Genomic DNA, 25128 nt, shown 5'->3' on the forward strand with positions numbered 1-25128 from the left:
TTTTCAGCGAGGTGTAAGTTAGTTATCCTTAGCTAGTGTTATGTTTTGGTGGATGATAAGTGAATTTCTCTACAAGTGTAATTTAATCGAGTTTTTCAGTTCAGTTATGAATGCGTTTTTTTTTTTCCTTTCTTAGCATGTTTGGTAATTCTGGGATGAGTTGGAGGAAGTCGTTATGTTGAGTTATTGAAGTTTGTTCTTCGTGGTTGGTTATGGAAATTGTAAGGTACTTGTCAGTTGGTTAGATGATGGTGGTTGATATTTGCAAAAGTACAATTTGTAGGCTTATTGGAGCCTTTGAGAATGGAAAATTTGAATCAAGAGGACCCTGAATTCTCTATAGAGTATAGTTGAATATCTGTCTTCATCTCTAGAATTAAATCTTACAGATACAATAGAATGTGCTACCTTGGTTTTGAGCATCTCTAGAATTAAATCTTACAAATACAATAGAATGTGCTACCTTGGTTTTGAGCATCTCTAGAATTAAATCTTACAAATACAATAGAATGTGCTACCTTGGTTTTGAGCGCAATGAATTCTCAATATCGAGGGTGAATAAAGAAAATGGTTCTAATGCGAGAATTCAAGATGGTGCTAGCTTAGAACTAGGGTAAATGGAAGAGGAACGTGGGGAACCAGTGTTTAGGGACCCCCCAATTTTTATTCCAAAGTTTGTGACCGTGGGAGAGGAAGAGAAAAGTTTTCATGGTTATGATGTGTTTTATATGATTTCAAAAATAGGAGATGTGTTCAAGAGCTAAAAGTGTTCGCTCTCTTTTTAGCTTGGCATTGATCTTAACGATCTTTGCCTTGAAAAATTGTCATATGCGAATTCATAAATCATCTCATGATCATCTCTGATTGTAAAAATGGTGTAGCAATGTTCAACACAAGTGTAATTCACCAAGGTACTTACAATAACGCAATTTATAAATGCAGGGAAATACTCCCAATATTTCAAGCTACCTAGTGCGTACTCGAGAGGCGTGATCAAAATCAATTGGCGAATGCATTAACAAATTAAAGGATTGTAGGAAAAACTTTTCAAGTGTGAATGAAATGAAATTATTACCCCTTTCTCCTCATTTTTGTGAACAATTTGTTGGAGGATGACTGTAGGAGGCTTTGATCCTGTTTGGCAAACAGAGTTTAGCTGTTAGAGTTTAGAGTTTGCTATTAGAGTTTTAACTTTTTTATGCAGTGGATTTGACTGCGGATTTGTCTGCTGTTTATATAAATGCGTTTGGTAAAATTTAGCTGTTTGATAAAAAATGATAAGTATTTTATAGTGTAAAATGTCAATTATAGACATTGGTCTTTTATTATTATTATTATTATTATTATTATTATTATTTTTATTATTATTATTATTTTTATTATTATTATTATACCCATCACAATTCACACGCCATTACCCAGTACCCACCAAATTCAATAACCCCATTCTCTCTCCTCCTCTTTCTCTTTCACTTTCATTCTACTGACTTCATCTTTTTAAATTTCTTTTCTTCTAAAACTACTCTGTGAAAACACCATCTTATCATTATCACCATCAATCGTGCATCAAGAATTCATCATCATCAAGTATCATCATCATCCCCAAGTATCACATAAATCATCATCATCAATCGACAATCGTTCATCATCAATATAAAGTCAACATCATCTAAATCATCATCATCGTTCATCATCAATTCATCACCACCAGGCAGCATCTCCATCGGCGATTCTTCATCAATGGTGGTGGTTGGTTTTTTGGTGGATGTCGATGCTGGTGTTTACGGTGGTGGATTTTGGTGAAATTGTTGGTGGTGGAAGTGTATGTTGGTTGTGTAAGTGATGGTGGTTTTGCATTGGATTAATAGTGATAATTAACTTTAGGTAGTTGTTTGGGCCCATTTCTTGGACCAGCCCACCTATGGCAAAGTTACTAAAATACCCCTACATCTAGGGAAGCAAATCCTCCACCAGCTGGAGATGACTAAAATACCCTCATTTATTGGGGCCCTCTCCTCTATAAATAGGGGTTGTCTCATCAGACAAAGGTACGCAATTCTAAGCTACAAAAACGAGAGCATCTCTCTCTACATTGATCCCTTTCTCTCTCTACCTCAATCATCAACTGACTTGAGCGTCGGAGGGGCGATCCCGGGACCACCCCCGGGGTAGGCTAACCTTGTTTTGCAGGATTCCGGTGTACGGATAACGGAGCTCAGACATACCTTCTTGGGGCCTACATTAAGTCTCTCAGCACACATCAACATTTGTGATCACCCTCAATTTCTTAGCAGAAACAGTTTGGCGCCGTCTGTGGGGAAAGTACAAGAAGTTACTTCGCCACCACTCAGCAAGATTCACCTTGTTGCTACTCAGCAAAACTCACCTCATTGCTGCTCAGCAATGGCCCCAACCATGAAGACATGCTCCTAAGCCAACCGTTCCTGGAGAGCTCAAGCATCCTATATGCACCTATGGTGCTATCCCTCTATCCGAATGATGAGGATTCCACCCCTATGGAAAATCCACTACGGAGTCGGTCACCCCTCAGCATCAGGTCAGATATGAGTAGCTGACCCAATGCCCATGACTGCAACAAACGTCACCTTGATTGCATCTCATCTTTAACAAACTCTCCAGCAAAGTCGAATGTGTATGGTCTCCACTCGTCGAGAGGAGATCATCGTCCTTCCTGAGATGGTCAGCCTAACCGGCTAGGGCCTAAATAGAGGGAAGGACCGTGTTAACCCTCAAAGGGCAAAACCTGTTATCACTCGGAAGAGGTTGTATTGAAGAACACAACCCATAAGACTGACCTGAACAAGGGGTGTGGTGACTCAGAACCGTAAAACCTCTCCAGAATAAGCAGTGGCACCCTCGAATTTATGATGTAGTTCAGCTAGAGGGGCCTATTCATCAAAAAACATCGACTCATTGACGAGGTCTACTCATTTAAGGTACCCACTCATCCTTGGGAGCCCACTCGGCGAAAAGAATATGCTCAGCCAGATGTGCCTATTCACCATCAAAGGCACCAACTCATCAACGGTACCTGCTCCTTCGATGTACCCATTCATCCATGGGTGCTTGCTCAGCCGAGACATCTACTCGGCCTCAGATGCCTAAACTTATGAGAAATTTATCCCAACTTCAAAGGCACACAAAAGCCTTGCATCACCCGGATCAGTCCAGCAAAACTAAAACTATCAAGCCAATAGAGGCGAGCAAAAGGAGGCTCAAAAGGCTAGAATTTCGCCATGACACCTCCTCGGTCAGGAGGAGAAATCTCACTAACATAGCCAAAAATGGCTAAGTACAACATACCGGAGCATTCATGACGTCAAAAGGGCGAAGCTCAAATCGACCCATATCCTCCATATCTGGACCCGCTCGGTCACTAGGAGACCCTTCTCCTTTGCTGAGTCACTCATACTTAGCGGCATACTCATTCAAGCTAAGCACTTAAATTGGCGCCCACTCGGACGGCATGTGGCTCATTAGTCCCTTATCCGAGTGGCATCCGACCCGCTCAGCTGATAGGAGGCCCTCTCCCCTTCGTCGAGCCGCCCTTATACTTAGGCCAAATTGAGGCTAAGTAATTCACTGATACCTGCTCGGACAGGGACCCGGTCGGCCACTCAGTCGTGCACATAACTTGAAGCGAGGCACAATCTCGGCCAAGGGAGCTGCTCGGGCAAACATATACTTTGCAAAAATTCGAGGGCGTTTCACCCCCCTCCCGGGCCCACCAGGGTCCCCCAGGAACATGGATCTCTCGTTTTCTGCTGGACGATCGCCTTGGGAAGGAATGATGCTACCCTATTCAATCATCCAGCGTGGGGCTAATTGCTTGAACGCCTTAGCTGGTCAAATGATATACACTTGATGGAGGTGCGATGATGTTCGTCATCTCCTGAACAAAAACTTCTCCAACGGCACTCAAATATGGAGAAGCCTCCCCCGACTAACTTAGTCGAAAAACGGCTAATTATCAACAATTGAACCTACTCGGGATCTGAGTAGCGTTAGAAGACCTCCTCGAGAAGCATGGGGCTAGCAAAGCCCTCCTGGATCGGGAAGCTCGTTCATTGGCACCTCCTCAGTCATAAGAGGAGCGTCCTAACCAACTTAGTCGAAATATAGCCAAGTATCAACGACTGGACCTACTCGGGAGTCGAGTAGCGTCGCAAGACCTCCTCGGCCAAACATGGGGCTCAGTAGCCTCCCGAGTCGAGCATATCTCGCGGTACCTCCTTGGCTAGGCCAGGAGTACCCTACCACTTAGCGAAAATAGCTAAGTGCAAACAAAATCACCTCCTCGGCCAAACATGGGGCTCATTAGCCTCCCGAGTCGAGCGTGCCAACAAATTCACCTCCTCGGACAAACATGGGGCTCATTAGCCTCCCGAGTCGAGCGTGCCAACAAATTCACCTCCTCGGCCAAACATGGGGCTCATTAGCCTCCCGAGTCGAGCGTGCCAACAAATTCACCTCCTCGGACAAACATGGGGCTCATTAGCCTCCCGAGTCGAGCGTGCCAACAAATTCACCTCCTCGGACAAACATGGGGCTCATTAGCCTCCCGAGTCGAGCGTGCCAACAAATTCACCTCCTCGGACAAACATGGGGCTCATTAGCCTCCCGAGTCGAGCGTGCCAACAAATTCACCTCCTCGGACAAACATGGGGCTCATTACCTCCCGAGTTGAGCGTGCAAACAAGTTCACCTCCTCGGACAAACATGGGGCTCATTAGCCTCCCGAGTCGAGCGTACAAACAAGCTCACCTCCTCGGAAAACATGGGGCTCATTAGCCTCCCGAGTCGAGCGTGCAAACAAGTTCACCTCCTCGGAAAACATGGGGCTCATTACCTCCCGAGTCGAGCGTGCAAACAAGTTCACCTCCTCGGACAAACATGGGGCTCATTAGCCTCCCGAGTCGAGCGTGCCAACAAATTCACCTCCTCGGACAAACATGGGGCTCATTACCTCCCGAGTTGAGCGTGCAAACAAGTTCACCTCCTCGGACAAACATGGGGCTCATTAGCCTCCCGAGTCGAGCGTGCCAACAAATTCACCTCATCGGACAAACATGGGGCTCATTACCTCCCGAGTTGAGCGTGCAAACAAGTTCACCTCCTCGGACAAACATGGGGCTCATTAGCCTCCCGAGTCGAGCGTACAAACAAGCTCACCTCCTCGGAAAACATGGGGCTCATTAGCCTCCCGAGTCGAGCGTGCAAACAAGTTCACCTCCTCGGAAAACATGGGGCTCATTACCTCCCGAGTCGAGCGTGCAAACAAGTTACCTCCTCGGACAAACATGGGGCTCATTAGCCTCCCGAGTCGAGCGTGCAAACAAATTCACCTCCTCGGAAAACATGGGGCTCATTAGCCTCCCGAGTCGAGCGTGCAAAGTTACCTCCTCGGCTATGCCAGGAGTACCCTACCACTTAGCGAAAATAGCTAAGTGCAAACAAATCGAGTCGCTCGGCCAGTAGGAGACCCTCTCTTCCTTTGACGAGTCGCTCTCATACTTAGCCAAATTAAAGCTGAGTACTTCATGGCACCCATCGGACAACATGGAGCTCATTAGCTTCTCATCCGAGTGGCGTCCGACCAGCTCGGCTTATTGGAGACCTGCTCGGCTACTAGGAGACCCTCTCTCTTTGACGAGTAACTCTCACACTTAGCCAAATTCAAGCTAAGTAATTCATTGGCACCCGCTCGGACAGCATGGGGCTCATTAGCTTCTCATCCGAGTGGCGTCCGACCAGCTCGGCTTATTGGAGACCCGCTCGGCCACTAGGAGACCCTCTCTCCTTTGACGAGTAACTCTCACACTTAGCCAAATTCAAGCTAAGTAATTCATTGGCTCCCGCTCGGAAAACATGGGGCTCATTAGCTCCTCATCCAAGTGACGTCCCACTCACTCAGCACAAGGAGCCGCTCGGCGCAAGGAAACCCAAAAGGACAAAGAACCAGTTAGCCCAAGGACCTACTCGGCTTCGGCATTCGCTCGGCCACTTACGTGGGACCTCGGTCAGCCATCCTTACGTACCTGGTCGGCCAACATCAACGCGCCGGCTCGACTCGGTCGTCATCCTCGAACAGCAGCTCGGCCAACCTCAAAGGCCACCTAGTCGGATTCGGTCAGCAAAGCTCGAGAGAGCTGCTCGGACACTCGGCCAATGCCACCCCCCTGCTCGGCCAACTTCAAGGGCACCCTGCTCGGATGGCCTCAAGCGCACCCTGCTCGGCCAGCCTTAAGGGCACCCTGCTCGGCCAACTTCAAGGGCACCCTGCTCGGATGGCCTCAAGAGCACCCTGCTCGGCCAGCCTTAAGGGCACCCTGCTCGGCCAGCCTTAAGGGCACCCTGCTCGGCCAGCCTTAAGGGCACCCTACTCGGCCAGCCTCAAGGGCACACCTGGTCGGCCCGGGTAACCAAGGAGCGTGGTCGGTCCTCTCGACCAATGTACTCGGTCGGCTGCTCATCCTAGGCACCCGGTCGGCCAGTAGGGCTGGTCGCCAGCATGTTTCAAGGTGTAGCTCGGCAAAGGCTGGTCGGCCAGTAGGGTTGGTCGCCAGTAGAGCTGGTCGGCCAGCATGGTTCAAGGAGCATCTCGGCCTGCTCGGGCAACTCAGCCAGCCTCAGAGGACCTGCTCGGCCAGCCTCAAGACACATGGTCGGCCTGCTTCAAAAGCACCCGGTCGGCCAACTTCAAAAGCATCCCATCAGCTCGACCAAGGCTTTGAAAAAGTTCGGGGGCGTTGCCCCCTAACCCCCACCAGGACCCCGACTCGCTGACCGGGCAGCGAGACCCCCGTGCTTGATTAATTCTAGCGCCAAAAGATTTCCTCGACAATGATCCGGCACAAAAATTCTTGGGTCCCGCTCAATATCGGCAAAAAGGCAATGATCTTATTCGCCAATCAACCGCACTAAAAATGGCGATTTCCATTCCATTACTTGGCGTGGGGCTAATTGTTTGGGCTCCTTTCTTGGACCAGCCCACCTATGGCAAAATTATTAAAAATACCTCTACATCTAGGGAAGCCAATCCTCCACCAGCTGGAGATGACTAAAATACCTCATTTATTGGGGCTCTCTCCTCTATAAATAGGGGTTGTCTCATCAGACAAAGGTACGCAATTCTAAGCTACAAAAACGAGAGCATCTCTCTACATTGATCCCTTTCTCTCTCTACCTCAATCATCAACTGACTTGAGCGTCGGAGGGCGATCCGGGACCACCCCGGGGTAGGCTAACCTTGTTTTGCAGGATTCCGGTGTACGGATAACGGAGCTCAGACATACCTTCTTGGGGCCTACATTAAGTCTCTCAGCACACATCAACATTTGTGATCACCCTCAATTTCTTAGCAGAAACAGTAGTGTTTGGAAACTTGTATTTCATTTCAAATAATGGAATTGAAATATGGAATTTAAAGTTTGTATTTCAATTCCTAATCATTATTTTGTAAAGGGGGTTTGATAGAGGAAAGAGAAATAGAAGTTTAATGGAGAGAGAGAAAAAGTGTGTGTTTACTAAAGGAGAGAGAAATAAATATTAGAAAGAGAATGAGTGAAGTTGGGATATAAAACTCATGGAGTTGGGATATGTATGAGGAGAGAATTTCAAATGACAAGGTAATAGCTTGAATTTTAAATTCTACTAATATAGGCTTTTGATAAGAATTTGGACAAATTCCATAATTTCAAATTCCATGCCATCCAAACAATAGATTTCATCCAAATCCAGGATTTGAAATGAAATCTTGCTATCCAAACATAGCATTAGGTAAAATTGTCTTCAAAATCTATACTAATATATTAAAAGGCGTGCGTAAACGAGGAAGGGTGCCACGTGGCGCTCTCCCTAAGAAGTTTTAATTCATGTTATCATATCAAAGTACAATATTAATAAATGAAAATTTTTCTTACCCGGGGCATAGTCCGGGCCTAATAACTAGTTTTGTTTTGTAAAACTCTAAACAAAATGTTGCATTTTGCAGCGTTTTTGTTTTGAGAGTTATGGGCCCAGAACTCTTCTATAAACCTCTCCTCACCAAACACCGATATTAGCGTTTTGACTGATCAAAACTCTAAAATAAGTTCAAAACCTCTAAAAGCTCATGAAAAAGCTCATTACCAAACAGGGCCTTTGTGTTAGCCAAAACTAATCTATTTATGCATTCCTTTCTCACCAAAAAAAAAAAAAAAAAAAAAAAAACAGCCTTTCCTTCCTACTGAAGTCCATTCAAGTGACCCTATAATTTGCTAAACACCTTATCTAGTTATCTAGACTCTTTACATTTGCACCCGATATTGGTGCGGAGAAAACATGCCTACCTTAAATCTTTTCACAAATGTCCCTGTGGATGCCGTAGTCGCTTCAGATATTCTCAAGGATGCTACCAAAGCTGTTTCTAAGACCATTGGAAAACCCGAATCTGTAATTCATATGATACTAATTAATTTAACTTATTTTGTCCTTTTATTTGATATTTTATTAATTGGGTTGTGATGTATATTTGTTGTTGAAGTATGTGATGGTGTTGATAAATGGAGGAGTTCCAATTGCATTTGCGGGGACTGAAGAAGCAGCTGCATATGGAGAATTGATCTCCATTGGTGGACTTGGCCCCACTGTTAATGGCAAATTAAGTTCACTTATTGCAGAAATTCTCCAAACTAAGCTATCTATTGATACCTCCAGATTCTACATTAAATTTTATGATGTCCAGGTAACTTCTTTATAAAATTCAGTTTTATTTGTACTATGCAGAACTCATTTAAAGATATGCAATACTGTTTCTGCTAAAAAATTGAGGGTGATCACAAGTGTTGATGTGTGCTGAGAAACTTGATATGGGCCCCAAGAAGGTACGCCTGAGCTCCGTTATCCGTACATCGGAATCCTGCAAAAGGTAAGGTTAGCCTACCCGGGTGGTCCCGGGATCGCCCCTCCGACGCTCAAGTCAGTAAAGATTGAGGTAGAGAGAGAAAGGATCAATGTAGAGAGAGATGCTCTGGTTTTGGCAGCTTAGAATCGCTTACCTTTGTCTGATGAGACAACCCCTATTTATAGAGGAGAGGAGCCCCAATAAATGAGGGTATTTAGTCATCTCCAGCTGGTGGAGGATTTGCTTCCCTAGATGTAGGGGTATTTTAGTAACTTTGCCATAGGTGGGCTGGTCCAAGAAATGGGCCCAAACAGTTTCTTTAGTTAATCTAAAGAAAAGCAGAATGTTTAAGGGTATACAGAAAAGAGAACACTTTTTTTCTGGAGTTGGAATGGGTTATTGAGGTCTTTAACTTCTTTTAGGGTAGTGAAATGGTATTTCAATAAGTGGCAACTATGTGCTGAACTGAACTGAACTAAACGAAGCTGAACTCGATTAAATATACCCCTTACATTAGACAAAAAGAAAATAATAGCATTAATTTGTTTTTTTTGGTTGTAACAAACGTATACATTTTTTAACTCCCTTCGAATTTAAGGGTCTCTTTTATGTTTAAGTGCAGTGACCATTAATGAACATTAGCCTTTCTAAGTCAAAACACCTTATTTGGTCTGTGAACAGCTTGGAACTTGTTTTGGTCTGTGAGTTACACCCAGCACTTATAAGAAGAATATGTTGTCACAAATACATGTCTTTCTAGGAAATTTAGCTAGTTTTGACTGAACTAATGCACCTATGTGCTTTGGTGATACTTGAGAATGCTCCTACATAATATCATCCAAGTTTAAATTGCATATGATGGAAATGAATAAAGAAGAAGACCTGCAGCGGAGGGCGACAGGGGTTAGACATTCTAGATTATATCATCCAAGTTTAAAAAGCATATGTTGGAACTGCAGTGGAGGGCGAGGTTGGGGCAGGGGGTGGGTTGGGGAGGTAGTCCCTTCGAATTTACTTGCTCTGTCCATTACCCTTGAATGGATTTCAATAATATTATTCTTGATGCTTCATGCCCCCTAATTCCATCTTTGTCATTTATCTTGACATTTTATTTCTGCCTAGCATTCAGCACCTCTTGCTTCTTGTCTTCTTGAGATTTCCCTCAAAAATATTTTAGACGATTGTTTTGTGGTCAGTTTTTATTATACGACGAATGTATCCTTGACCACTTAATTATGTGGAAAGGCACATCAGAAAGACCGGAAGGGGTTAACTCTAGCGGTCCGTTTGGTAGTTGGTCATAAATGGTGGTAATGGGAATGAATTTGTGGGTAAATTTGTGAAAAATATCATTGTCCATTCCCATGGTAATGCTAATTTATCCTAAAGTCTTCACTTTCCTTCTTGAATTTTCATTCCCATCCAATACCACCTTGTAAGTGATAATGAAAATTGCTTCCCCTTGGAGACAAAAACACAAGTTTAGAGGTAAAATTGCTTGCCAATGGGAAAAAAATGCCTCCCCATGGAGATTTTAAGGGTGATTCCCTAATAAAATTACACATAAAATTCATTCTCATTACCGCAATTTATTAACGACTACCAAACGGGCCGTAGGGGTCCAACTTCATTTTACTACTATCTGATAGTTTATTGTGTATTTTGCTGACTTTGGGTACTCTTGCTTCATTGCAGCGATCTTTTTTCGGATTCAATGGTTCCACATTTTGAGCTCCTCGCTGTTACAGTCTGGCAACACTAGTCTAGCTCTTTGGAGGAATTTGGGTGTTGCCACACCAAATTACACTAGTTTGTATGTAGTTACTACTTTTTGTGCTGGTTGTAGCAGAAAATCTATTCTATTTGCCTTAGTGCGTTAGCCATATTCCCTCTTGGATAATACCTTTATGGCTAACAGTTTGCGCGTAACACCCATACCAAAATGACCAAATTGCGTTCTCACTCTCCTCAAGCTAGTACTTTCTTGTCTAAAGGTCACTGTATGCAACAGTTTCTTGGTCATATTTGTCCTGCATTAGGTATATTATAGAAGTTTAGAGCTTTTGTTTCTCTTATTTGCTATGCAGTAGGAGGATATGATGCCAATTTATTGAGATGGTCTAAAAGATTATCTCACCGGAGCTTTGTGCAGATAAGTCGAGGTTCATGCTTTCCGAATCAAGTCGTCTTAAGGTGAGAGCTGTATTTAGTAGTTCTTTAGCTACAAAAATCAACACTCTCAGGATGCACTTTCTTCACCTTAACTTTACCGAAGCGTGTACTATCAAAAAGCAGTTTACAGCTTACTAATTCATTTACATTCTGTAAGACTATATGAGTCTCCGCATGAGCAGCCTTTTAGGAAGGTCCCCTCTACTTTTATGCGCAGGAACTCGGCACTTGGGCTAAAAGCCAACTCTTGCACCCAAGTGATGGTCTATTGAGGCCATTTACAATTAACTCTACAAAAAAAAATCTATTACAAACCTCATTTTTTTTTTATGTTTCTTACAACTGTATCAGGACTGGGTACAACATCATACCAATAAATGATTTCTGGATTTCCCGATGTGACATGAAAGCTGCTAAGGTAGCAAAACATAACTGCCTCTGATTTTACTTCTCTGCTTGCGATCCCATTTCTTCCATGAAGTATAGAGACTTTCAACAGGATAAAATCTGACGTGCGGGCATTGCACGATGCTCCCACAAATTCTGTTACTGTAAACACAACCAAAATAGAGGTGTTGAGTGGATTGAACATAAGAACCACAAAGCAGACAGCTGGTTGTTAAGGTGAAAATTTGCCCTAACGCAACTATGATTGGAGGGACGACGACAATTGGATTGTTTGACAAATTGACAAGATGGATGAAAGGGGAAACACGGAAAGAACACAAGGAGATTTTGAAGCAAGAAAACCCCAATTAAGATGGGTAAAAAATCGCACTTGGTTATGAGTCCACCAAGCCACTAATGCAACTGTCGTCAATGAAGTACGATAGTCAATACATTCTAATGCAAATAATAATCAATAAGTATAATTTAGGAAAATGCAAATAATAATCAATAAGTATAATTTAGGAATGTAAATATAATATGATTCAAGTAAGAACAAGTATGCATTTGTAATTGCTTTTCTACAAAACTGTAAAAGGAGTGAAATAGATAGAGAAAAAAGAGAAAGTGTTTTTACGTATTATTTAGTTATTTTCTTTTCAAATGATCCACCATGATTCTAATCCAAAAATCACTATTATTATTCAGCATAAACTACACTCGGCAGAACCATAATACAACATCATAATTTATTCTTGGGTTGTCATTATAAATCCTTAAAAAACAGTTTTTTCACCATATAACCCTAGCAAATTATTTTTGCATCATATACCTTCGACGTTTTAAAACATACATCAAACTATCCTAACCCTAATCTTAACCCCTAAACTAATACCCTAACAACACAACTAGGGATGGCAACGGGTCGGATCTGGATCGGGTCCAAGCGGACCCGGATCCAGATCTGTTTTTAGACCCTGGATCCAAATCCGACCCGGATCCGCCGGGTCTAAGAAAGTTGGACCCAGATCCAGATCCAACGAATCCTGCGGATCCGGGTCTAAAACGAGTCCAAAACGGATCCGACTCATTTCATGCAATTTCACCTACTTTTTGATATTAAAATGATTTCCAAAGCGATTAAAATGATTTCCGAAGCGTTGAAACGCTAATTGTTCACATCTCCAAAGAAAATTGTGTTTTCTAGGTGAAGTCTTTCTACATGAATGATCTAAGAACAACTAAATATTAAGCATAATTGAGAGGTAGACATTTATGAATAATATGGCTCATAAGTGCAATATTATCCTCTGGAAGCAAACCCCAGACTAGGTGTACTTTGCCCTGGAGGGAAAATCAAGTTTTTAACAGGTAAAAAGGTTAAGTATTCAATCTTAACTCAATCACATCCTTTTTTCATTCTCTTCATTTCTCCTATATTGCATATCTGAATTCACATTCTAGATCTAAAACCCTCACTGAAGCACATGTTAATCTACATAAAGTTCAAAACTCGTGATGGAACATTGAGCATAACAACCAACATTATGCTTGAAAGTATTTCGAGCAAAATAATATCCCAAATTGTGAAAGTAAGCAATCAATATAACTGAAGTATTACATAATCAGCCAGATAACCAACATGCTGATGGTTTTCAAAACTTATATTTTTTTATGTATATAACCATCAATCCTACAGATGGAACTAGAGGCACCTGTTTGTCCATATGCAAAACATGTGGCTTTTGTGCGTTGGAAAATTATAGGCACTATGGGTTCCACTGTCTCATGGTAGACCTGTAGCAAAGAAAATTGTTATGTACAGAAGCCATCACCAAGTATGACACTAAAATGGACCAGCCAGCCCAATGTCGGCATTTTTCAAAAAAAAAAAGGATCTGCGGATCCGGGTCTATTATGCATATCCGGACCCGGATCCGTGATCTGACAAATGGACCCGAATCCGACCCGGATCCAACGGATCCGGGTCTAGGATCCGCTACCATCTCTAAACACAACCATCACCCTTCCCCCCTCCCCACCACCCCAACTGCCCCCCTTTCCCCCCGCCCCCGCCCCGCCCCACCCACACAAACCCCCTCCCACCACCCCAGGCCGCAGCCCCCTCCCCCACCCCTTCGAATCTCGCAGTCCCTCCACAACCCCCTTCGATCCAGCAACCCCCGCCCCTTCCCCTGCAGTTTCTGGTTCATGAGTTCCGGTGATGCGAGGGTTCGATGAGTGGATTCACGAGTTCTGGTGCAGACAAATGGTGGGTTCGATGCGTGGGTTGTGAGTTTCGGTGTAGACAAATGGAAAGGGAGGGTGGTGCGTGGGTTACGGGGGAAGGGGAGGGGGTTGCGCGACTATGGGGGAAGGGGAGGGGAGAAGCCAGGGGGCTTCTAGGTAGTGGTAGTTGGGGGAGGGGTAGGGGGAGGGGAGGGGAGAGGGGGTGTCCGAGGGTGGTGGGGTGGTGGAGGGAAGGGGTAAGGGGAGGGGGAAGGGTACTTAGGGTTTTGGCTTAACTTTAGCTAAGTTAATTAGGATTAGAGGGGGAATTATGGATTGATGACTAACAGCATTAGCTTTCCGTTAGTCATAAGGGTAAGTGGATGTATTTTTCTAAACGTCGGGGGTATATAGTGAATTTGAAAACTTACGAGGATATATAGTGCAAAAAATAATTTCATGTAGTATATGATGAAAAAACCGTAAAATGAAAAATTATGAATAGCGTACAAATGCCTCACTTAATCAGAAGCAAAGATGTGAATCGAGAGCTAATACAAACATCTTAATTAATATCTTGCATTTAATGTTGTTATAAATACAATCAGGGGCGGCTTTTAGCATGTTCAACATGTTCTATGGAACAGGGCCTCTTAATTGTGAGGGCCCCAAAATAGAAAAAGTCCAAGTAGTAAGAAGAAAAAGTTTATCTACTTATTTGGACTATTTTTTTTCATAATATGATTATATGAAGTATGGATGAGCTACTACATTATTGAATTCTTTAAATATGAGATCGCACAGGGCCTCTATATAGTTTGAGACGGGCCTGAATACAATTACATTTATTTCAATATTTTAGTTAAGTTGTTTAACGGTATCGCCCGAGCGTGCAGTGCCATAACTAGCTATAGAAAAAGTGTACGTCAATACGTCCACAACAATATTGCGCAATACCAAAACCAATATGAATTAAATATATGTCTAACTTGTGACTTACTCCCTTTAGTTTTTATTAGTTTACCCATCTTGTTTTTTGAGTTGTTCCTTATTAATTAGCTAACTACTCCCTCTGTTTCAAATTATAAGGCATTTAAGCTAAAAAAATTTGTTTCACAATATAAGGCGTTTTACATTACCAATGTAAAATTAAATGCAATTTTATACTATCAAGATAAGATTATAGGTTATTTTCTATTATCAATACAATATTTAATGTCAATTCTTATTACCTATGCAAATCTAACTAAAACTAACTAAATTCTTAATATGCGTAAAAGTGGTTTACATGCCTTATAATTTGAAACGGAGGGAGTACTTTTTTTTCTCTTTTTGAAATACTCCCCCTAATTGTTTTTTGAGTACTATTTGTACCTTCTCACTCTACTTTTCTTGACCCATAATATTAACTTCAATACACTATGTCAATTAATTAATATTTTTCCTTTTCATCTAAGACTCACATATATATTTTACTAAAACTTTATGTCGAAAAAAATTGGTAAACTAATAAGAATCGAAAAGAGTATTAGATGGGGTAACCTTTCTAATATTAATACTAATTCATCAACTTCTCTCACCACTACATGAACCAACTTTTCAAAAGACTAGTCAGCTCATATTGTTAATTATTGCCCAAAAAAGAAAACTATACAAAGGTCCAAATGTTTCTTACATTATTTTCTACGAGAGCTTTCCAGTATGGAGTATAAAGCAAGCAAAAGAAAAGAGAGTGGCAAAATCACCAACTTTCCACATTTTTGCTATCTTCAAGCTAAGCATATATGCCAATGCAACAAAACAGTACAAACACTCCAACCAAATTTGTAGCATAAAATTTAATTTTCTTAAGCTAGTACCAGAATCTACATATACATACATAAAATATATGGTTCTATGTTTAGCATTTCTTCATCTGCACATCTTCGATAGTTGCATCAGCTAAGGAATCATAAGTCTTTATTACATGCAATCTTACTAAGTATATAATCTAGATATCCTCGCTATTCATGCTCCTGGATACTCTGCTGAGTTAGCTACTATTTTCAGTTTACATATGAGTGAGTGAGTGTGCAACTTAAGAGTGTTTACGTTATTAATTGAGGAGATATGGAAGCTAGTAGAAACGGTGGGAAATTCACGAATGTGAGGCTTCTTTATTTCTATTTTCTGGCCCTTTCATTTACATATTGTGGTAAGTGCTGTTCCGTATGATTTACCTCATTATTCCGCTTTCGGAGGTCTTTTTGGCCTTCCGTATGAGATTAAAGCCATATTTGATCACATATTTCTTTTGTTGTTCTTGTTTTTCTCATTAGAAAATTTTAATAAATTGTTTCTATTTTGAATATTTTCATAAATAATATAGTTTATAAATTAAATATTTCATTAGCTCTACTTTGTAATAAATGTGCTCACACTATTTAGTAGTCATTTTTTTATATTTTAACCTCTCAAATTTTTTGCCTAATTGGTTGTCTAACATAGAGCAACTCAAATAACAATAAATGCGTTTACACTAGTTTGAAGTTACTATACTCCTTTATCCTTCAAAAGTTTGTATTACTCGTTGTCAAACTTAGAATAACTCAAAGGGATGGAATCTTTATTTTTAGTTAATTTAATTTAATTAATAATAGTGGAATCTTGCCTATTTTTTGAGTTGTATTGGTTTTTTTTTTCCGATTTCATATAGGAACAACAAATGAAAACGAAGAGAGTATATGGTACCATTAATTTTGTCTCTTAAAAACTTCATTCAAGCAAATATTTTAAAAAAGCAATTTAGCCTAATATAACAAACAAAGGAAACATCTACTTAAAAAAACAATAACCTGTCAGATTAATTGAAAATCAATTGTCAAGGCCATTTGTAAATCTGCTAAGGTATGAACCAGATCTTATTATTATATTTTTATATATTCTTGTTGTGTTTTTGGTTATAAAAAATTTTTATGGTTGATGTTTTTCAAATTGTATTTTAACTTGAATATCACGAATCATTAATTATTTTTTTTGAGATACAATAGAAAGTTGGGACATCTTTTTTTAAGAGAGAATAAATTCATTAATATTATAGAACTATAATTACTCTAAAATTATCAGGAGTATACTATATGTCATACTGAGTGGGAATTTTCAAATTAAGCTTATACATTTTATAAATGTATAATTTATGACTTTGCAACATAAGTATCAAAATGCATTACCTCCCATCAAAACATTGAAGTCGATAAAAATGTCATTTTGTTGTAATAAAAAGGTTTTACAAGTACATTTTCTTAATAATTTGCATAAAGTAGATAAAAATATAAGGTAACTTGTGTAATTAGAGCTTGAGTTTTAATTATGTGTAAAAAAATTACTGTAGTGTTTTGTGCTATGTCTTTTATATAACACATACTACATTTTCCTAATTTGATTTAACTTTTTATCTGTTCACAGATGCAAGAAGATCTCTGTTACTAGCTAAAGATCCCTCACATCTTAAAACTCAAGACATAAAACACTTGACAATTTTGGACATGGCAAAGAACTTGAATATGCTAATAGATGTATCAATGAAAGATTCATCAAATACTGAGTCTTTTGTCAGCTCCCCATTTACTTTACCACCTTATGATTCCTTAGCTCCAATCCCTTTAACTGACAATAACAATTCCCCACCATTTTGTGTATACCCACCTCCCAATCCACAATCCCCTGACACCACTTCCCCAAGCCCATTTGACTATAGTCCAACACCACCCTCAAGCCCAACTGAAAGCATACCTACCCCTAACACACCAGAAACATATCCTAGCCCAACTATCATCACTCCTGGGCCTCCAGAGTCTTTTTCTAGCCCACCAATTATCACTCCTGGGCCTCCAGAGTCCTTTCCTAGCCCACCAATTATCACTCCTGGGACTCCAGAGTATGCTACAAGCCCACCTTTCGACGAACCAAGCCCGCCTTATTATGAACCAAGCCCACCAAGTGGTGACAATCCTAGCCCACCAGAAGATGTACCATCTCCAATAGGTTTTGAGCCAAGTCCACCAGTTTTTGAACCACCTGTAGTATATCCACCACCAACAACACCACCACCATCTAGAAGTAAAGGACATGGATCAGGAAGTGTTTGGTGTGTCGCAAAACCATCGGTACCTGACCCAATTATTCAAGAGGCTATGAATTATGCTTGTGCATCTGGTGCTGATTGTGATCCTTTACAAACCAATGGACAATGTTATCAACCTAACACAATTTTAGCACATGCTTCATATGCCTTCAATAGTTATTGGCAAAGGACTAAAGTTGCTGGGGGAACTTGTTCTTTTGGAGGGATTGCTATTCTAGTTACCGTAGATCCAAGTAAGTTAACACTTATTTTTCATTATTCCTATTTGTTATTCGTAGTTGCTTTATTTTTGACGTTCTTCGATGGACATTTTAACCCATTAATATTTTTGAGTATTGAAAAAATGAATATCAAACACATACACTAGAACAAATCTAACAAATTTCCACATGATATTTTCAACTCTATACTAGTGACAAACAATAGCAAAAATTATGGTTGAATGACCTATCCATTCACAATGAGTGACTCACAGTTCAAAATGGATAAAAATTCTTCCACTTATTTATAAAATTGTCACCTCTTATTTACAATATTTTCACCCATTTTTACTTTATTCACTTAATATCTTCTTATGGCCCCAACTTTCTCTCTACACTTCTTGGTGTTGCCTCATTTTCTCTCTCAGTCACTTAAAAATAAACGGAAGACGTATATTGGTTATCTAGATTATCCTTTTTCTTTACATAACTTCTATGAGAGTTTCTTTATTATTCTTTTCAGTAGTGTAGACATAATAAGAGTTATAAGTACTTTTCTTCTTTTCTTGTCCTTTGTTTTAGTAACAAACATACTCTGAAAACTCCCCTAAAAGAGAACATACTCTGAAAACAAAAAAAAAATGTCAAGTAGAACATTACATTACTATCAAGGCACTTTATGCTCAAATCTTTGAAGATAGTAAAGGTAAAAAAAAAAAAACAAGATAAATGTATATAGCTACCCTTTCTTTTTCATACTTTGCAAGTGATTGATGTTTAACAACACATGTTAATAAGTTAATTTGTTAACATGTGTTGTTAAACATCGATCACTTGCACCATTAACCCTAATTTCCAATCAAGTTGTTATTCTTGTTTGGTTCAACAGTTATAATCAATGAGATCTAACTCTATTTCATATTAAAGCCAAGGATTTGAATGTACTTGTCAAAAAAAAAAGCTAAGAATTTGAATGTTAACTACAAACGAAGATGAATTTGCACCATTAACTGTAAAAAATTATATATTGGATCTTCCATAAATAAAGTTGCAAAAATATTTAGTAATGTTAATGATGTTACAAGTTCCACAGGTATATCTTTGAAAACATATCAACTTTATTTATGGAACTTTATTTATCATTAAGGAACTTGTAAACATAAATGATATTTATCATTAAGGAACTTTATTTATGGAACTTGAAACATCATTAAGGAACTTGTAACATAAATAAACTTAATGATATCAACTTTATTTATGTTACAAGAGGCAAACTTGAAATGCTTTGAGATTAATCATTAACCCCACATTACATGCAAAACTATGTAATAATTAATATCAAGATCAATAATAATATAATTAAAGAAATTACTTTTTCATGTACTTGCAGGTTCACAAGGATGTCGTTTTGACAGTGTTTAATCAACAGAAGTGCAGATGTAACTGTGATCCAACTTTAGCTCACTGCATCAAGCAGCATATAACAAGGTTCATTTTTAGAAAAATAATGAATCAATACAAATTAGAATTTTCAAAGGCTTCAATGCTTCATAAGCATCCTTTCCCATGGAATGTGGAACAGGGTATAAGTTTTGTACTTAAAAGTAGATTCAAGAGGAATGTTTTGTAGCCATTGAATTAATAAATATTTCTTAATTTCAGTAACGGTTATGAAAGAAAATTAGGACATATATTCATGTATGTTTTATAAACAAGGGTAAAACTTAAAAGCTAGAAAAATAAACATATTGTAAATTGTAATGATATGCTTCCTTAAAACAAAGGACATATTTTCAGTTTCTATGGATGCAACTTTGAGCAACAAAAATATCTTGAGACATGAGCAACTTTTTTTAAATAAAGACAGCGATTACTGTTTAAAATATATATTGGGATGAACTAACAAAATTACAAACAAGTATGTTATTCTTTACATACAGTTAATACAACTTTTAGGACCCGTGCATAATGCACGGATTTATTTATTGTTTTGTTACATATTTAAAGGAAGTCACATAATAACAATGATACAAATTACACAAGATCATATAATCATAATGTAAGAGTGGTGAAGAACAAAAATTACAAATATAAATGTCCAAATCAATTTATATGTTTGCAAGCACTTTCTTATAAACATTTGTTGTACTAATACACACATCGTGCTCTTTATCAAACGAAAGGATTTTGAACCTTTTTTGCTTGTAACTCTTGAAACGGCAATACAAAATTGTACATGGCTGAAAACAGGCCTCAGGAGATACATGCCTATATGAGACAAAGATTATACATGGCTGAAACCAAGAACATCAGCACGTAGCATGTACTAAAGAATAGACGGACGTGTAAATGTTGATGAATTGACGCAAAATCGAAGTTTATATTTTGTAAAATCTAAAAAACTGATAAGTGTTCTTTCTATACGAAATTAATTATCAATTCGCATATATTATTCTCAGTTTGTGTATTGTATTTATAGTAAGTTTATCTTGTTCAATTCAATAACAACTTGTAATAATTTTTGTTTGGATATCAAGGAAATTTGCATTAATTAAAAATTGGAGTACAACCTAATGGTAATACAACCAAACTAAATAGAAATAGCTGACACTACCAAAACTACAGTAACTCTTACGAACAATTTAAAGTAAATAATAACTATTGAAAGGCCAATCCGAAGAAAGTTTGTCGTGAGCGATGGGAGGTGAAGTTGGATATGAGAGGAAATTTGTTGAGATTCACAACTCTGACGATCTTGATAAAGAGATTGTCGTACAACTGCTAGTAGATCCCAATGTCCACTAGACGCGAAATCCCAAGGTCCTTCCTGGGATTCTCCTGATTCAACAAACAAAGAAGTCACGTTCGATAGTGACTTCTGACCCTGCTGCGAGGGTATTAGAAGTTCAGTCACACTAGACTGAAACTCGAAAGACATGAAGGTCGTGACGTGCCCTAAATCAAGTTGGAGCGCCTCCCACAAGATGCGTTTTTTAGGTGTGATGACACACAAAGTCATCACGAGAATTTGGGGAGAGTTAGATTGATGAATTTCGCGCAACTAACGGATCCTAAGATCCAAACTAACAATCCTAAACCCATAAGATCGGCGAACAACAGATCTTAAGAAGGAGCCTCCTCTCATCTTAACCAACACCTGAAACCCTAAAGTGGCAAAAACCACATGCCTAAGTCCGGGATTATTGACTCTACTGACCAGGTTGCCTGGACCTTTCTGTATCATAGGAAACCAAGAGCCCTGAACTGCCCACCAATCACTGGTAATGAACACCCCAACACAACTATTCTCAAAAAGGCAAGGGTAATCGGATCTGAAATAAATAAACATGAAAATAACGAAAACATAAACTACCACTCGAACCATAGAACAATGCCAGCAAACAACACCGTCAAAATCCTGCACCGTAGCTTTCACAAACCCAACAAATGTTTGTGTGCCAAGGAAGCATTTGTTGGGTTTGTGAACAACTTGTAATACTAATACATTAAGAATTTGACAAAGAGAATTAGTTTAAAATTAACACAAATTCTCGAATACGGCCGGCTAAACCTATAATTTTGGTGTGGCTGGCCCATATATGTGGCCCAGGCAGATATAATACCACAAAATCTCCTCCTTTATTTTTCCCACTTCTTCTTGCATCCATGTACAACAATTTGTAGGTTTTGTTCAACAACAATGGCATCCTGACGCCACACTTTCTCTAACCTCCATCTTTACCATCACTAGTGGAAAAAGGTTGATTTGCTTCGGACCCGAGACCCCTATTTGTGTCGGACTTGGGTCCGACGGCATAGGTCTCGACGTAGATGACCTATCAATGATCTGCGTCGAATGCAGATCCGACGTACATTTTCATCTATTTGTGTCGCACCTCGTATACGGTGCGACGCAGATGGCTATCCCAACCTAATTCTCAGAGCTTCGCATATTGGATAATTAAAATAGTAATGTGTGTCGCACATTGCCTAGGGTGCGATGCACATTAGTGATTTGCGTCGCACCTCAGGTTACGTGCGACGCAAATTACTATTTTAATAAAAAAATATATTTGTGAAACACCAATTAATAAGTTTCTCTCTTCATCAAACTAATCGATCAGTAAAGATTAAAAAAAGTACTGAAAATGGCAATAATTAACGACAAATAACATGGGTGGAGCAAATGTTACCAAACAACCTAATGGTGTAAGTGTAACCATATTTACAATCTCTCTCCCAAAAGTTAAGGGAAAGAAAGAAAAATCCTAATTATCTGGGTATCAACAGTGAACAAAAAAAATTGATCTTCAAACATATAAAAAAAAAAATCATTCATGATACTTTACATGATGATGATGGTGATGATGTAGTTGATGAACATGATTTAGCCCTTCTCTCGGCTATCTTTGTAAGGGATTGTAAGTTGCAGCGTACAATAGTATCCACAAAAACACATGTTTCTTCTTTTGTATTACCAGGTGTACATCTACCAAATAAGATTCAACCACTACTGTCCCCTTGTTGCAAGTGGAGGATTCATCAGTGGACTAAGTCAATGGGTGTAAACTGGTGATTGATCGGTAGTTGTGTAAGCGATGTTCGCCAGCTACAACACGAAATCCTATAGCGTGAGATTCTTCATCAAGTACCTCTAAACGTTCTGTACTTCAATTTCCTTCTATTTCCGACAAAGAAAACTTCCAGAGAAACCAAAAACAGATCTGCAAATTAAAAAAAAAAAAAAAAAATCAAATCTAAAAAGTAAAAAAACAGAAGAACATAATTTCAGATGTACAAAACTCGAAAACAATGAAAAAATTAGATCTAAACAATGTAAAAATGAAAAAACGAAAGGAAAAAATTGTAGATCTGAAAACATGAAAAAAATGAAACAACGAAATTGTAGTTATAAACAATGAAAAAATGAAAAAACGAAAAACCAAAATTGTAGATTGTAAAGAGTTCGTCGATTGTAAAGAGTTCGTCAATGTTCATATCAGTTCGTCGATTGAGTATAAAATCAGTTCGTTCATATCAAATTGTAAAGAGTTCGTCCTTGTTCGCCGGAGAGAGAGAGTTTGAGCTGTTTGATTTTGGCCGGTCAATTTGTGTTGAAGACAAATAAGATCTACTTTTTTTAGGTTAGAGGGTGAGAAGGAGAGAGAGTAGCGGCTCTTAGAGAGAGAGTAGGGAAGTTTTAGGTTAGAGGGTGATGAGAAGGAGTTTTAGGTTAGAGGGTGAGAGGAGTGGGCGTGTAATGTTAGAATATTTTAAGTGTTTGTGAGATGTGGGCTTGCGTCGGATGGGACCATGGGTCCGACGCAATTTATTCTTTTGCAACGCACCATAGGATAGTGCGACGCACATAGTGTGAATTTTTTTTATCAAAGAGGAGATGATCTGCGTCGTATGCTCCAGGTGGTCCGATGCACATTGAGCTTTTGCAACGCACCAGAGGCACGTGCGACGCATATAGCTCGTACTGGTGCTCACGTACCTATGTTATGCGTCGCACTCCTTGCATGCGACGCAAATTACGTTATTGCATCGTTTCCGTTTCAGTGCGACTCAAATGGGGCGACGCAAATCGTCCTTTTTCTACTAGTGCATCACCTCTAGACCAGAATTTTTATTGGAAGTCCTTTGAAGTCCTTCAAATCTATCAATAACAACTTGACGAGTGTAAATCGTAGCTTTGATGAAAGGCCTTCGAATTCATCGTAGTCCAGAAGATCGTTGTTTTGTTAGCCACTAATACTACTTGATATTGAAACTGCACATCGGGAACAAATACTTTGATCTAACATGGGGCCACACTTCATCTAGTTGACCATAAACTAGAATAAATGATTAAGCAAATTAATGAAAAGAGAAGGCAAGCAAACTTTTACCGAGAAACATGGACAATATCCATGTTAATCTATTTTGATGGAATTTGAAATTTAAAATATTTATTTTGTTTAATCTTATGAGTAACCTCGTTAACCACATTTGTTTATACGAGTAACCTCATTTAATAATAAGAGTAACCTCGTTTAATCATATGAGTAACCTCAATTTTTTACACAAGTAACCCTTTATTTATTAATACAAGTAACCTTATTCGTTTATAAAGAGTAACCCTATTTATTCGTACTAGTAACCCCATTTGATCATATGAGTTCCCTCATTATTTTCACATAAATAAACCCATTTTTTTCGCATCAGTATCCCCAATTGTTCATATAAGTAACCCCCACTTATTAATACGAGTAACCTCATTCGTTCGTAAGGAATAATCCATTTGTTCATACTAGTAACCCCATTTAATTATAATGAGTGACCTCATTTTGTTTACATAAGTAACCCCATTTTATTCGTATCAGTAACCTTTACTTATGAATTCGAGTAACTTCATTCATTCATAAGGAGTAACCCCATATATTCATACTAGTAAACTCATTTAATCATATGAGTACCCCTATTTGCTCATTTAGATAATCCCATTTTGCTTATATGAGTAACCACATTTTTTTAATAGGAGTGAAACCCTTTTATTGTTAAATAACCACATACTCATATAAGTAACTCTATTTGGTCATAAGAGTAACTCCGTCTTTTCATAAGAGTAATTTCATCTGTTCATAAGGGTTTGTGTATAAGGGTCAACTTCAAAAGGTCATATCTCACAACACACTTAATATTTTTGGAATATTAAAATTTGAGATGAAAATTTGGCTCGATAGCTTTCCAAAACCTGGTCAAAGCTCGATTCCAATGAGAAAGGAGTGAGATATGACCATTTGAAAATGACCTGATGGGCTGACAGATTGTCGCGCGCGGCCACACGTGTAATTTTGCGTGTGGCCGGCCACGCACACGCAAGACGCGCTGTAAAATTAATTATATATGATTATGAACTAAGTTCCCAGTTTATGAATTTGTGAATTTATGAGAATAATGAGATATGACTAATGATAATCGTCTTTCGGTTTATAAATATGAGTTATTAGTTTATAAAATTTCTTTGTTAGTATGTATATATATACATAATTATCCTGCTTATGCTTTCATCACCAAAATGTTGTTATTGTTAATCGAGAACTAAAAAAAATTCTAACATTAATCAG

At 39.1% G+C, this 25128-nt stretch overlaps 2 protein-coding genes and 2 long non-coding RNA genes across 4 annotated transcripts; 2 read left to right on the plus strand and 2 right to left on the minus strand.

Annotated features, from left to right (window-relative positions):
* Positions 1-1484: 1484 nt before the first annotated feature.
* On the plus strand, positions 1485-10980 carry LOC104898774 (uncharacterized). The gene is made up of 4 exons (XM_010685878.4): positions 1485-1884; positions 7801-8454; positions 8546-8746; positions 10601-10980. Exons 2-4 carry the CDS (start codon positions 8344-8346, stop codon positions 10634-10636), a joined length of 348 nt encoding a protein of 115 aa, XP_010684180.1. The 5' UTR covers positions 1485-1884; positions 7801-8343; the 3' UTR covers positions 10637-10980.
* Positions 8555-9121, minus strand: LOC130592115 (uncharacterized). Its single transcript, XR_008970303.1, has 2 exons — positions 9060-9121; positions 8555-8920 (listed from the first exon to the last, which is right to left on the minus strand). It is a non-coding gene; the product is annotated as an uncharacterized LOC130592115 (long non-coding RNA).
* A 4486-nt stretch (positions 10981-15466) lies between the features above and the next one.
* LOC104898773 (leucine-rich repeat extensin-like protein 5) lies at positions 15467-19853 on the plus strand. Its single transcript, XM_010685877.4, has 3 exons — positions 15467-15887; positions 17138-18049; positions 19407-19853. The coding sequence occupies exons 1-3, from the start codon at positions 15803-15805 to the stop codon at positions 19436-19438; spliced, it is 1029 nt and encodes a 342-aa protein (XP_010684179.1). The 5' UTR covers positions 15467-15802; the 3' UTR covers positions 19439-19853.
* A 2293-nt stretch (positions 19854-22146) lies between these two features.
* Positions 22147-23869, minus strand: LOC104898803 (uncharacterized). The gene is made up of 2 exons (XR_007276489.2): positions 22960-23869; positions 22147-22740 (listed from the first exon to the last, which is right to left on the minus strand). It is a non-coding gene; the product is annotated as an uncharacterized LOC104898803 (long non-coding RNA).
* Positions 23870-25128: the final 1259 nt, after the last annotated feature.

Source organism: Beta vulgaris, chromosome 7 (genome assembly GCF_026745355.1).
Source record: "Beta vulgaris subsp. vulgaris cultivar EL10 chromosome 7, EL10.2, whole genome shotgun sequence".
NCBI lineage: Eukaryota > Viridiplantae > Streptophyta > Magnoliopsida > Caryophyllales > Amaranthaceae > Beta > Beta vulgaris.